The sequence below is a fragment of the Palaemon carinicauda genome, chromosome 38, assembly GCF_036898095.1.
Source record: "Palaemon carinicauda isolate YSFRI2023 chromosome 38, ASM3689809v2, whole genome shotgun sequence".
In the NCBI taxonomy this organism is placed as follows: domain Eukaryota; kingdom Metazoa; phylum Arthropoda; class Malacostraca; order Decapoda; family Palaemonidae; genus Palaemon; species Palaemon carinicauda.
In genome coordinates, this window is record NC_090762.1 from 31,133,919 (window position 1) to 31,147,575 (window position 13,657).

Sequence of the window (13,657 nt, forward strand, 5' to 3'; positions counted from 1 at the left end):
GGGCTTAATAAAGGAGGCTGGGACACTGGGGTAGTTCTCTCAGTACCTCAATGAGGGGCCTCAGCAGATCAGTAAACCATTCAGCTTATGGGCACTTGGGAGCCACCAGGGTCATCCTGAAGTTTGGGGTCTACACCACTGTTAATGACCCAATGAAACATACAAAATGGAAAAAAACATAAGCACACAGGTTGTTCCAGGGATGTTGAAATGCATCCTCCAACACTGCTGTTTGGTCTGGAAATGAAGAACAGTACACTGGAAGTTTCTTGTTTAGATGTGTTGTGAACAAAACGATCATTAGGGAACCCCAAAGAGCAATTAGCTTTCCGTTACAGCCACTAGGAGGGACAATCTGCTCCTACTATCTGACCCTGGTTGTTAAGAATGTATCTTGTTGACAGCAGATAACGATTCCCAGATCATGAAAAAAGGCTAAGAGTCAGTCTCAATCCTAGATTAACTGTCTTGTTGAAAACAAGAGGCTCAATCAACTGTCAAGATAACCAAGAAGGCAAATCTTGTTCGAATGGGCCCCGGCAGAGACAAGAGTGAACACTCGAGTGAACATATATGGAGACTTCGAACTGATGCACCACTCTGTCGAGGACGAAGCGGAGGTACCTTCTGCTTGATCAGGGAAGGGGTAACATTGGCCTTGATATTTTTGCCTTACCACCACCTACAGCGGCCATGGCACCTAGTGTCAGCACCTTACCCACCAGCCTGGGAGCTACCTTACCAGACTTAGCAGCCTTCTTAGACTTGGGGGGGGGGGGGGGAGGGGGGGGGGAACCACCTGGCTATGTAACACCTGAGGAACCACCATGCCCATCACTACTGGCACTACCAGAGACATTTACACAAGGGGAACCGAGGGATAAGACTACTAACTATTTCAACTAATCATTGAGGGACTACCTGAAAGATGTAAGGCAGCCCGACTTCCTTAGTTGAAACTTGTCATCAACAGCCTGCACTGTCATAAGTGAAAAGCTTCCAGAACTTTGTAAGGGTGCTGCAAACGCTAGGGTTTTCCCACACACCAGTGAAATCTGAAAAACTCGCTGCTGTAGATCCGAGGGCTCTATGTCCCGGCAGCAAACTCTACGAGAACAGATCCAATGATGTATACACAAAAGTGGCAGAAGTAGTCGCACACAATGAAGGAGCCCGAAGCAGCAAAAGACTTCCCAGGAGTCTTCTTGGGCATTGCCCAGGCCAACAATGATGATCGCTTTGCATGTCTTCCTCTTCAGAGCATACACCTACCACTGCACCTACACTCAGTGCATGGGGATGCCTGCACAGTCATGCTCTCTACAAGATGCACTGTGGGAGTGTGGATCCACAGCAGATTAACCATAAACTGGTTGCAGTGTCTACCCTTCCCCTGGTAAACATGGTCTTCTTGCTTCCATTCCATAAAAACAAATCACTTCCTGAAGGAGAAAGAAAATGAAAAAGTTTTACAGGAGCTGACTAAATGTGTACGCATTAGTGCTCAAATCAAAAGTTATAAAGGCTTTCTGGCTGGAAAAGGGGCAAGGCGAGGCTACTCGCCCTGAACACTCTCCTTCTGGATAAACTCCTTTTGTACACCTTTAACGACCGACTCCAGCTCACGTTGAATCAATCTCCCTAATAAAAAAGGATGAGGGTTTTTATACCTTGTAGAAATAAACCTTCTTCCAACAGTGGCCATTGATGCTTAAGATATCAATCTCCTTAGGAACATGTCATTGTCGTCACAGGGCTGCACAAGCGAGGAAATAAACAGCAAATTGGAATACTAACTAACAGGAAGAAGAATATGGATATCGGCAGGTTTGCACAGAAAACTGACACACAGCTAAAGTTATTGGTAAACCTCTGGATATCCGTCCTTCCTTCTAAACATCTATTGCCGACCACACCCTGCTTACAAAATTATCTAAAAGAGAAAGCAAAAGGGTGCATCTTTATTATACAATGACTGAAAACAAAGTAAGGGCTTAGTGGCTTGTAGGGTGAGCAGGGCTCAAACTCCATCTAACAGTAACTACCACCACCTTTTTAAAGTTTTAACATTCATATCAAGCTTCACTTGGAACATATTCCTATTAAAGGATGAGAGTTTGTATTCAAGTAGGAACAAAGTGTTATAACAAAGTAAATTGTACAGTGCTAAATTATATTTCCCTACTTACCAATCATAGCCATAATAACTGGAGCTTCTCTCGATGGTATTTGTTCTAAAAATGGTAAAACATCATCTATCACTAACCACCTGTCAAGATGTTCTAAAATCTTGCCAACGCACACAAGACAATTGACACGTACCTGAAAAAATGGTGTTCAACATAACTATTGTAACCATTCTTAAAAAATAAAATTCCAATACTTCTAAGTAATATAAAACTGTTGATAATAAGAAAAAAAAGCATAATACTTTAAAAGTAATTTGTATTTCTCTTAGCTTTACAAACCCAAGTCCTTTATGTAGGAACTATGTTTTCAGTGCAAGCTGGACAGCTGTTGAATCATTTTAATGAGCAGTTAAGTGATAGTTCAGAGGGAGGGTAAGGAGCTCCGCTCCCTTACTTGTCAAGGGTTCTTCATTCACCTAAGACCTTTTGGCTAAGGACTGAGAGGAGTGGTTGAGGAGGGATGAATAAGCTGAGGGACTCAGGTTTGTAAAGCTAGGAAAAATACAAATTACCTTGAAAATGTGTTAATTTATTCTTATGTGAAAAACAAACCATCGTCCTTTACGTAGGGAGACTCACTGCCTGGCACCTACGGCCCAGGGACTGATTTACATCCAATCTAAAGCGTGACATCTCCAGGTGCCAGAACTTTTTCTGTCAGTATAGGCTTCACCTCAACAAACCTCAACAGTCTTTTTGGGATTAGGGGGGTACCACAAGGAAACTGACACTGGGGCACGACCACACCTTTTACCACTGGCATCATTACGGGAGACACTGACACTGAGAATAATGGGAAGAGGTAGCCTTCGATACCACCTCCCTCAAAAAAGTCATGGAAGGCTTTCTTGAAAGACCTAAGGAAGCCTATGTCTTCGTTACATTAAATTCATCGTCAGTGGTCCTTACGTCGAACTCGTCGTCAGCAGTCTTCAGGTCAAACTCGTGGTAAGCAGTCCTTAGGTCGAATTCGTTGTTAGTGGTCCTTAGGTCAAACTCGTTGTCAGTGATCTGTATGGAAACAACTGAAGAGCCTCCAACCTCCAATGTGGTGTGGAGAACACTAGGGAAACCCTACACACTGCCAAGACCTGATAAGACAACTGCTGCAGAGCCAAGGGCTCTTTGTTCCTGATGCATACTCCACGGAGATTGAGCCAGGAGTGTAAAGTATGCACGAGGGTGGTGGCAGCAGTCGCTCTAATTAAGGACACAAAGGTGCAAAAGACCTCTTTGTGTCTTCTTGGGCATTATCATGATAGAACCAGAAGAAGGCTTAGCTCTCTTCTTCCACCTCTGAGCCTATGCCTGTCACAGCACAAGATGCTACATCCTACATTCCTACAAGAAGCAATGTGTGAATCTACAACTGTTTAATCATAAGCTTGTAAGGTCCAACCTTTCCCAATGAAACATGAATCTCTTGGTTCACATCCATTACAACAATAAAAAGCTAGCATTCACTTCTTGCAAGAAAAAAAAAATAAAAAAAGTTCTGATAAGGATACAGCTACAGTATATGTCTGTACTCGTTACAGACAAACCCAAAGTGAGGCTCTTCCATCAGATGGGTGTACCACATGTTGTTAAGCATTTCACTTATGAATCTAACAGCCGTTCCAGCTTGCGTCGAAATCATCCCCTCATTTAGTGTAAAGGATGAAAGGTTTGTATCCATTTAGGAACTAATATGTATACAGTATAGTAATACCTCAGGATACAAAATTAATTAGTTCCGGAGTGGCTTACGTAACATGATTTTTTTTGTATAATGCAATAGAATGAAATATAGCCAAATACATTTGAATCATTTCATACACCTAACCTAACCGTGCAAATTACATTTCGTATCCCGCATATTTTTTCATAAAGAAGCAAAAAACCTTCATAAGTCATGTTGTAAAATGAGGTTTACATATACAGAAACTTTTGTATCTAGAGGTTGAATTGCATTTCATGTTCACTAACACACGAGTCTTTCAGCTTTGGCAAATCTTCCCTTCCCAATCTATTCTGAAATTTTCTATAGGGGAGCATGTCAACCATGCACAAACAGCAGTGATTTGGTATTTTGTGTTTCATGGGTATCTATTATCTAACCATCCCCTCACAATATTATTATTATCATTATTATTATTATTATTATTATTATTATTATTATTATTATTATTATTATTATTACAAGCTAGGCTATAACCCTAGTTGGAAAAGCAAGATGCTATGAGCCCAAGGGCTCCAACAAGAAAAAAATAGTCTAGTGAGGAAAGGAAACTAGGAAATAAATAAAGTACAAGAGAAGCATTAACAATCAAAATAAAATATTTCAAGAACAGTAACAACAGTAACTTAGATCCTTCAAATATAAACTATAAAAACTTTCAAAAAACAAGATTAAGAAAAATAAGATAGAACAGCATGCCCAAGTGTACCCAAAGCAAGAGAACTAATCCAAGACAGTGGAAGGCCATGGTACAGAGGCTATGGCACTACCCAAGACCAGAAAACAATGGTTTGATTTTCGAGTGTTCTTCTAGAAGAGTTGCTTACCATAGCTAAAGAGTCTCTTCTATGCTTACCAAGAGGAGAGTAGCAACTGATCAATTATATTGCAGTAGTTAACCCCTTGATCAAAGAAGAATTGATTAGTAATCTTAGTGTTGTCAGGTATATGAGGACAGAGAAGACTGTGGAAAGAATAGGTCAGACTATTTAGCGTATGTGTATGCTAAGATCAAATGAACTGTAACCAGAGAGAGGGATCCAATGTAGTATTGTCTGGCCAATCAAAGGTCCCAAAAACTCTCTAGCAGTAGTATCTCAATGGGTGGCTGGTGCCCTGGTCAACCGATTACCTCTGTATTCAAGTATCATTCTGAAAATCTCATGTAATAGTAAGTACATCTTGAAACTTTATTAAGAATAGCCCTAACTGAGAAGTCAAAATAGAAGCATATCAATCCCCATATCAAACTATAAGTGATTCAAGATATTGCTAAAAAAATATTTCTGGGCTCCGACCTGTGCCGCCCAGTGAAATACTCCTTTTACATCATTTCTAAGGTAGAAACTGCCATGAATTTACCAGAGAAAAAAATTGTATAGGAATGCTAGGTTGAACCCAGCTCCCTCAGCTAATAAGGTGTCGGTATAATATACTGGGGCGTGATAAATCACAACCAGAGGCCTCTCACCATTTAGATATCTCCTCTCAAAATCCCTGTTACGGCGAGGTGCCGTTCAACACCTAACTCCGATTTCTACTACCAACAGTCCAACCCACGCCAGTGACGTCACTCTTTTTTCATAGCACATCGTGTGTACTCTGATTTGTTTTCTGTGGTGTGTTTTCTCGGTTTTACCCAGGATTTAACAATGATGTCGGACTCTACTGTCTCTCCATCTAAGTTAAGTACCAGATCTATGAGTTTTGAATCTATGGAGGTAGCCTTGCCCTTAGTTTTTTATTATATTTCAAGTTTTTATTTATTACTGTTCGCGGCCCCGCTTCGAGGCCGCCATGATGGCCGGCTACCTCCTCTCACTCGTTCTTAACGTCTTACAATTAGTCCTCTATACTAATTGCTTTTCGTTTCGAACCTTGCTGGGTATATCACCGTCCACACCCTGTGTTATTTATTACATTATGATTATGGTATTTTCACTAAAGATCAGTCAGTTATGATATTACTCTACGTATCATAGTCGATGTTAGGTTGGCATGCCAGCTTGCCTTCGGGCGCTCCTAGTTGGTTACTTCACGCTATTACTTTTTTTACCGAGGTGATATCTATTAGCAGATTACGATACAGTATCTCATATTACCACCTAGTTATTTAGTTTGAGTGGGACTCTCGCGAGGCAGTTCTTTGAGTTTTATGTATTTATTTCGAGCGGCATCTACCCGATTTTGTGTTATGTTGGCCCCCCTGTCCAGCTCGGTACCTACCGGCACTGGAGAGCTCGGCTCGTTATTTCCCTGCCTCTCTCCTGCGTCCCCCTCTTACTATGAATAGCCAATGGTTTTTATCGCATGCTTCCCTATTCATTATATTTTACCATATTATCATATGTTATATTACCTAGTCATTATCCGTTTTTGATCCTTCGTTATTATCTGTCGTGGTTCATCGACCAGGTTGGTACGCCTGGTCTCCCTGTCCCACGTGATCGCCTCCTGCCTCCCCATTGGCTTGTTCTTGTTGTAGGCGTCTGGCATCCCCACCCACCCGCCTACCCCATCCCCACTCCAGGGATGCCTCTCGTCTCTGAGGCTTGGAGTCAGCTGTTTTGTCTTACGGGTCGAGTCCTCTCGTTCCCCAGTCCCCTTCCCCCATCCCCCTTCCCCGGGGTGTCGACTGACTCCTCTCCCTACGGAACCGTGAACATTAGCGAGGCTATATATATGTATTTTTACGCTTACTCCTGCCCTTTCGTAGCCATTTTCTCTCCGTCACTCCGATTGGCCATCGATCGGCTGGAGTGATTTCTGCTATGCTTTGGGTTTTACGGCGTTTCCCCCGTGCCGTTCCACACCCCACGGGACCCAGTTAATAGGATTTCCCCACCCTTCCCGTGTGACGTTCCGCATACCACGGACGCCACACGATGTTACCCTCTTTTTATTTGTAGGAATCCCTTGTGTAGCATTCGAATTTTGTTGAACTTTGTCGAGTTTTTTGGTTAGGTCCTTGCGACCGTCGGTGAGTCTCTGACTCTCGACCTTCCACCCCCGTTTGTCCCGCCTACCCCGGTAGGCTAGCATGACCCCTGGGTCTCTCAGTTGTCTCCCCGGAGCCAACGGTTTATCATTAACCATATTATTATTCATATTATATTTTATACTCGACTGTTCCCCCTCTGAATGATCATAGCCAACGGATTTTATTTGTTTGTATTTTACCTTATTAGGTGTTTTCTACTGATAGCCCTTATGGCTTAGAAAACAATTCTACCCGGCGGTTGCCGGTTTACTTTAAGCACCCGGAGCCCCTGGGCTCCTCTAGAACCTACCTACTACGGGATACCTATGTATCTTTATTTTACAGGTGGTCTGCTGTAAGATGACAGCCTGTGCGGCGGTCCTTCACCAAGCTTGCAGCCACAACGTATGCAGGTCGCACGCCCACTGTGCTGTCCTTGTTGACGACCTGACCGTCTGGCACCCAGACAACTGTCTGGTTTGTTATAAGCTGGTTTCGACGCTCACCTCGGACTCGGTAAGTGGAACTGCAGTTACTTTTAGATTTACATAATATTAATCTTTGACATTTCTGTTATTTCCACCATGTCCTCTAATCGATGACACCGTTTTCACAAGGTGATATCCAACCTTCACTTCCTACGTTGAAGTCTCTTGCCACTAGTAACGGTCTATTCTCTTTCAGAGCTCCCAGCCAGCTAAGACCTCAGCCCTGGCGACCCTTAAGGTCTGGGTTGGCGGGTTCGCCCGTAACATTAAGGCTAAACAGCCTTACGTATTATCTGAAGAATGGTGTTCCTTGATCTACCCAAACGCAAGACATCGGCGGCGGTTCCTAAAGATGTAGCGGACCCCATCATCGCGAAGATTGAGACCTTGCTCTTAGACCAGGACCAGGAAGAGATGGGCGGGACCATAACAGAAGACGTCGCGGCTATTAGCCTCGATATAGAACCGATGGCCCTTGACGAACCGGATCCAGGTAGGGAGGTACGTGAGGCAGGTGGGTCCCGGGCTAAGATTCCTCTCCTTAGCCCGACTTTCTCTTCTACTACTTCTACCCATTCTTCTTTTTAGGGCTTCCCGGGGAAACACGGGGCTGATATCAGGCCTCGCCCAGTTACCCCGAAGATTAAGGCTCAACGTAGGCCTTTACTCAAGACCCGTAAGTCTTCAAAGTCTCCGAAGTCTGTCAAGGCTTCTTCTAGAGTCCCCAAAGACTCTGCTGTTGCGTCTTCTTTTTCTCATGGTTTGAGAACGACGCCAGCCTCCGTTGCCACCCCGGTGGCTCCCTTCGACCCGGAAGCTTTCTCCAACAAGCTTTTGTCTGAAATCGGGTCCATGATGTCAACCCTCACTGAGAGGGTGCAAAATAATGAGAGCTTAGTAGAAAGCCTCATGCGCTCGGGACTGCCACAACAGCAGCAATATGCCATCCCCGCCGCCTCCAAGCTCCCGGAATTCACAAAGAATAATCCGTGGAAGATGGCTCTGCATTCTCCGTTCAAGGATGGCATGCTGACCATTGAAGGTTTTGGCACCCGGCCCATTGAGGACTTTGAGTTTATCCACCGGGCCTCCAATTCCCCTTCCCCGGCTTCACTCGTTTGACTGAGGAAGCTCTTATTCGATTGGACAAAGTTCCGAGGGAGACTGTCGTCTACCCTAAGGAACAAGCCCAGTCCACCTGGGTTTGCACTTTGAATGAGTGGGATTGTGTGAACACTATGCTCACACCCTACAAGAGCTCATACACGATGTTCGTGGTTGATGAGCAAACCCCCACTCCATGCGTCACCAAGATGATGGACCTAGCTTATCAGGCCATCAAGGAGGACAAGCCGTTACCGCAGCTCCGGGAGACGGACCTGACTTCCCTCCTCTTCCCGGGTGACTATGAGTGCTGGCATAACGCCCTGGCCACCTTCATGACAGGCAAACTGAAAGCTGACTATGCCTCCACACAGTTCAGAGAACATCTCCCCAGGCTTCCGGACTCGCTGATCCGCCTGAGTTCGAAGCCCGGTGCAGGCTCAGTAGATCCATTAATTCCGCCACTATGGCCGAGATGACCGCCATTACATACGAGGAGGAACCTCTCTTTAAGGTCCTCACTAAATCCCTCCTACAGACTCTGTTGGTCGATGCCTACGAGTTTCTCGCTGCCAGGTTTCGTTGCCGAAGACATGTTTTGTCTGAGGCTACTATCAGACAAGAGCCTAACAGGCTCATTAAAGCCCCGGTCTGGGGTCTGGATCTATTCCCAGAGGACTTGGTGAACACCGTCCTTAGCGAGGCGGCCAGGGTTAACCAAAGCCTTAAGGTTAGGTGGGGCCTCGTCCCCAAGCGGAAGTTTGAGCCAGCCGGCACCTCTGTTCGAGGCAGGAAGAGGCTGAGGCCCTTCCACTCCTCTCAGAACCGACAGCCCCTTCAGTTTGTGCAACCCGTTTCTGTGGCACAAGGTTCTCAACCTTCTACTTCGAAGGGGCACCCTCAATAACAGTACGTGTTGGTCCCTCAGGCTCAGGTAGCATCGACCTCGTATGTTACTCCCCTGCCTTTAACCCAACCTATGAATCTCAAGGTTCCTTCCAAGGCTACCAGCCCGCCAGAGGCTCTGGCGCCAGAGGGGCCTTTCGTAACAGGGGTAGCAAAAGGGGTTTCACCCGAGGCAAGACATTCCGCGGAGGCCGAGGAGGCAAATCCTCTTCACCCCATTGAAAATCCTCAGGTAGGGGGAAGACTTTAAGTCTTTCGAAATCATTGGAAGTTCAGCAATTGGGCTTTCAGCATAATTTCCAAAGGTCTGGGGTGGAATTGGATAGAAAGGCCCCCTCCACCAACCAGTTTCTACCAACTTCCAACGGAAGAGCTAGTCTCGTTTGCAGACGACCTATTGCAGAAGAACGCAATCCAAAGGGTTCATCAATTAAAATTTCAAGGTCGCTTGTTCAGCGTGCCAAAGAAAGACTCAGACAAGCGAAGAGTAATCCTCGACCTGTCCCGTCTGAACTCCTACATTCGATGCGACAAGTTCCACATGTTAACCGTCTCTCAGGTGCGGACCTTACTTCCCCGTGGGGCCGTCACCACCTCTATAGATCTTGCAGATGCCTACTATCACGTTCCGATAGCAAGGCATTTTCGTCCTTTCCTAGGCTTCAAACTAGGCAGCCAAGCCTACGCATTCAAAGTGATGCCATTCGGGCTCAACATAGCACCCAGGATCTTCACCAAACTGGCAGAGACGGTAATTCAAGAACTACGAACCCAGGGAATTCAAATAGTAGCTTACCTAGACGACTGGCTTGTCTGGGCAGACAGCGTCGAGAACTGCCTTACGGCAACAAACAAAGTATTAACCTTCCTTCAACAGTTGGGGTTTCAGGTCAACCTCGACAAATCCCGCCTGGTCCCGGAGACCAAGTTTCAATGGCTGGGATTACAATGGGACCTACGTTCCCATACGCTATGTCTCCCGAAAGCCAAGAGGACAGAAATAGCAAAGAATACGAAACTTTTTCTCAGGGATAAGTTGACATCCAGGAGGAACCAAGAAAGAATCCTAGGCTCCTTGCAGTTCGCCTCCGTGACAGATATTGTTCTGAAGGCCAAACTAAAGGACATAAACAGAGTATGGCGCTCCAGGGCAAACAGGAAGTATCGAGACAAAAGAGCTCGACTTCCCCCAATTCTAAAAAAGAGACTTCGGTCATGGACAAAGATCTAAAGTCTATCGAAGTCAGTCCCCTTACGACATCCGGCCCCAGGACTCGTCATTCACACAGACGCCTCCTTAACAGGTTGGGGAGGATACTCCCAACACAGGAAAGTCCAGGGACTATGGTTGACTGTATTTCAACAACTTCACATCAATGTTCTAGAGGCCATGGCGGTATTCCTTACTCTAAAGCGACTGACCCCAGCCAAGAACCTTCATATCAGACTGGTTCTAGACAGCGCAGTCATAGTCCACTGCATAAACAGAGGCGGCTCCAAGTCAGCCCACATAAATCACGTCCTGTTAGCAATATTTTCCATGGCAGCATCGAACAAGTGGCATTTGTCAGCAGTCCATCTGGCGGGAGTGCGGAATGTAGTGGCGGACACACTTTCGAGGACAACTCCACTGGAGTCAGAATGGTCCCTGGATCAACACTCATTCAAATGGATCTTATCTCAGGTCCCGGGTCTCCAGGTAGACCTGTTTGCGATGGAGTCCAACCACAAACTAGTATGTTACGTAGCCCCCAACCTGGACCCTCGGGCTTATGCCACAGACACAATGTCGTTGGATTGGAATACTTGGGAGAGGATTTATTTGTTCCCTCCGATAAATCTTCTGATGAAACTGTTGGAAAAACTCAGGTCTTTCAGGGGCCAAGTAGCTCTGGTAGCCCCCAACTGGCCCAAAAGCAGTTGGTTTCCTCTGTTAGTGGAACTGGGTCTCAACCCTCGACAGATACCCAATCCCATTCTAACACAAGTAGTACAAACTCGCAATGTGTTAGCTTCCTCAAGAATTCAGAATGCCCTAACTTTATGGACTTCATGAAATTTGCAGCCCAAAGAGGTGCTGCTATTGATCCCCAAAATACCCTGTTTTTGGAATCAGACAAAAGGGAATCTACCCTCCAACAATATGACTCGGCTGTTAAAAAACTTGCAAAGTTTTTAAGGGACTCAAAGGTTGTAAAGATGACTATGAATCTGACAGTAACCTTCTTCAGAACTCTCTTTGAATCAGGCCTTGCAGCCAACACCATCACTACAATTAAGTCAGCCTTGAAAAAGATTTTCCATATTGGTTTTAATATTGACCTTACGGATTCATACTTCTCGTCAATCCCGAAAGCCTGCGCCATATTGAAACCATCAACTCGCCCTAGCACAGTTTCCTGGTTTTTGAATGATGTCCTTAAGCTGGCCTCTGACACTCTTAACGAATCTTGCCATTACATAGCATTAATAAGAAAGACCTTGTTCCTATTGAGCCTAACTTCTGGCGCCAGAATTTCAGAACTGTCAGCTTTGGCTAGAGACCCAGGTCATATTGAATTTCTCTCTTCAGGAGAAGTCCTTCTCTCCCCTAACAAAATTTTCTTGGCTAAAAATGAGGACCCTCAGAACAGATGGTCCTCCTGGAAGATTGTTCAACTTCCTCAGGACCCATCCTTGTGTCCAGTTACCACCCTGAAATCCTACTTAAATAGAACTTCCATGAAGTCCACAGGGCCCTTATTCATTAGAGAAAATGGAGGAACCATTACCCTGAAAGGAATCAGACAACAGATTCTTTATTTTATTAAACAGGCTAACCCTGAATCATTCCCCCATGTCCATGATATACGAGCTGTGGCTACTTCAGTTAATTACTTCCATCATATGAATTTTGATGAGCTTACGAAATATACAGGCTGGAAGTCCCCTAAAGTTTTTAAACGCCACTACCTAAAACCTTTGGAAGCTCTAAAATTTGCTACAGTAGCAGCCGGGAATGTGGGTCCTCCTGAAAGGTAATGAGTCTTAATCACAACGTCTTGCTCTATCCTCCTTCCTCCTACCTGCCTTACTTATTGTTCCTACTTGGTTTTGGTTTTGTTTTACTTGAGCTACACCCTTATGGTGTATTATTTTATACTCCTGTTAGTGATCTTACGTTATTACGAATTGTTTTTGTTTATACCTGTTATTAGTGTTACTCTCCCACAAGTTGGTTTTTGTTATTTTACCATTAAGGATGTTATTTATTTTGATCTGCATCATTATTTGCCTTGCCTTACCAGCCATCCTTAGTGTGGGATTTTTTCCATTATTGTATTTATTTTCCCTCCTTAATGTTTGCGGGGAATTACCTACAGGATTCCTCGTATATCCTTTTTCTTGGATTAAAGGGATTTTGACGAAGGAAAAATCTATTTCTGGGCGAGAGACCTGTGCCGCCCAGTGATCCCACCCTTCTTCCCTCCCATCTTCGACCCCAATCTTGGGTGCTATAAGGAGTGACGTCACTGGCGTGGGTTGGACTGTTGGTAGTAGAGATCGGAGTTAGGTGTTGAACGGCACATCGCCGTAACAGGGATATTGAGAGGAGATATCTAAATGGTGCGAGACCTCTGGTTGTGATTTATCACGCCCCAGTATATTATACCGACACCTTATTAGGTGAGAGAGCTGGGTTCAACCTAGCACTACTATACAATTTTTTCTCTGTTAAATTCATAGCAGTTTCTACCTTAGAAATGATGTAAAAGGAGCATTTCACTGGGCGGCACAGGTCTCTCGCCCAGAAATAGATTTTTCCTTTGTCAAAATCCCTTTTTTGAAATTCTTTTGGGAATAACTACAGCATAAGCATACAGATCAAATACTTACTCATATACTGGATTATGGGAGAAAATTGCATCAAATTTCTGCACAATAATTTCTTATTCTGATTAAGTACAATGGAAGGTCTTCAATTAATATGTTCTCTTTAAAATAATGGATGCATACAGAACAACCCATGATGTGAAGACATGAAGGCTGTTCTGCAATTGATATTTTATCATTTCTGTATTATGAGGGAGAGAGTAGGTTATATATAGACCTAACACCATATGCATGAATTGTTACAATTAATTTGATTTACTGGTAATTATTGTATTAAAGTACAGAAAGACCATCATGAAATCAGCAGGAAATACCAGTTTGCATATCTCTGAGTCATTCTTTGTTTGACTTGAAAAGGGTGAAATTAGTTGACATCAAAGAGTAGTTATTAATTCTA

At 44.4% G+C, this 13,657-nt stretch overlaps 1 protein-coding gene and 1 pseudogene across 4 annotated transcripts in view; one reads left to right on the forward strand and one right to left on the reverse strand.

The window, feature by feature from the left end:
* Positions 1–13,657, reverse strand: part of LOC137630524 (SCY1-like protein 2) — a 332,551-nt gene that overhangs the window by 36,066 nt on the left and 282,828 nt on the right. For all 4 annotated transcript variants that reach the window (XM_068362042.1, XM_068362041.1, XM_068362040.1 and 1 more), the window contains one exon: positions 2,190–2,322. In XM_068362042.1, the coding sequence (XP_068218143.1) occupies positions 2,190–2,322 (133 nt within the window). The remainder of the gene's footprint in view (positions 1–2,189; positions 2,323–13,657) is intronic.
* LOC137630006 (uncharacterized) lies at positions 7,678–11,499 on the forward strand (annotated as a pseudogene).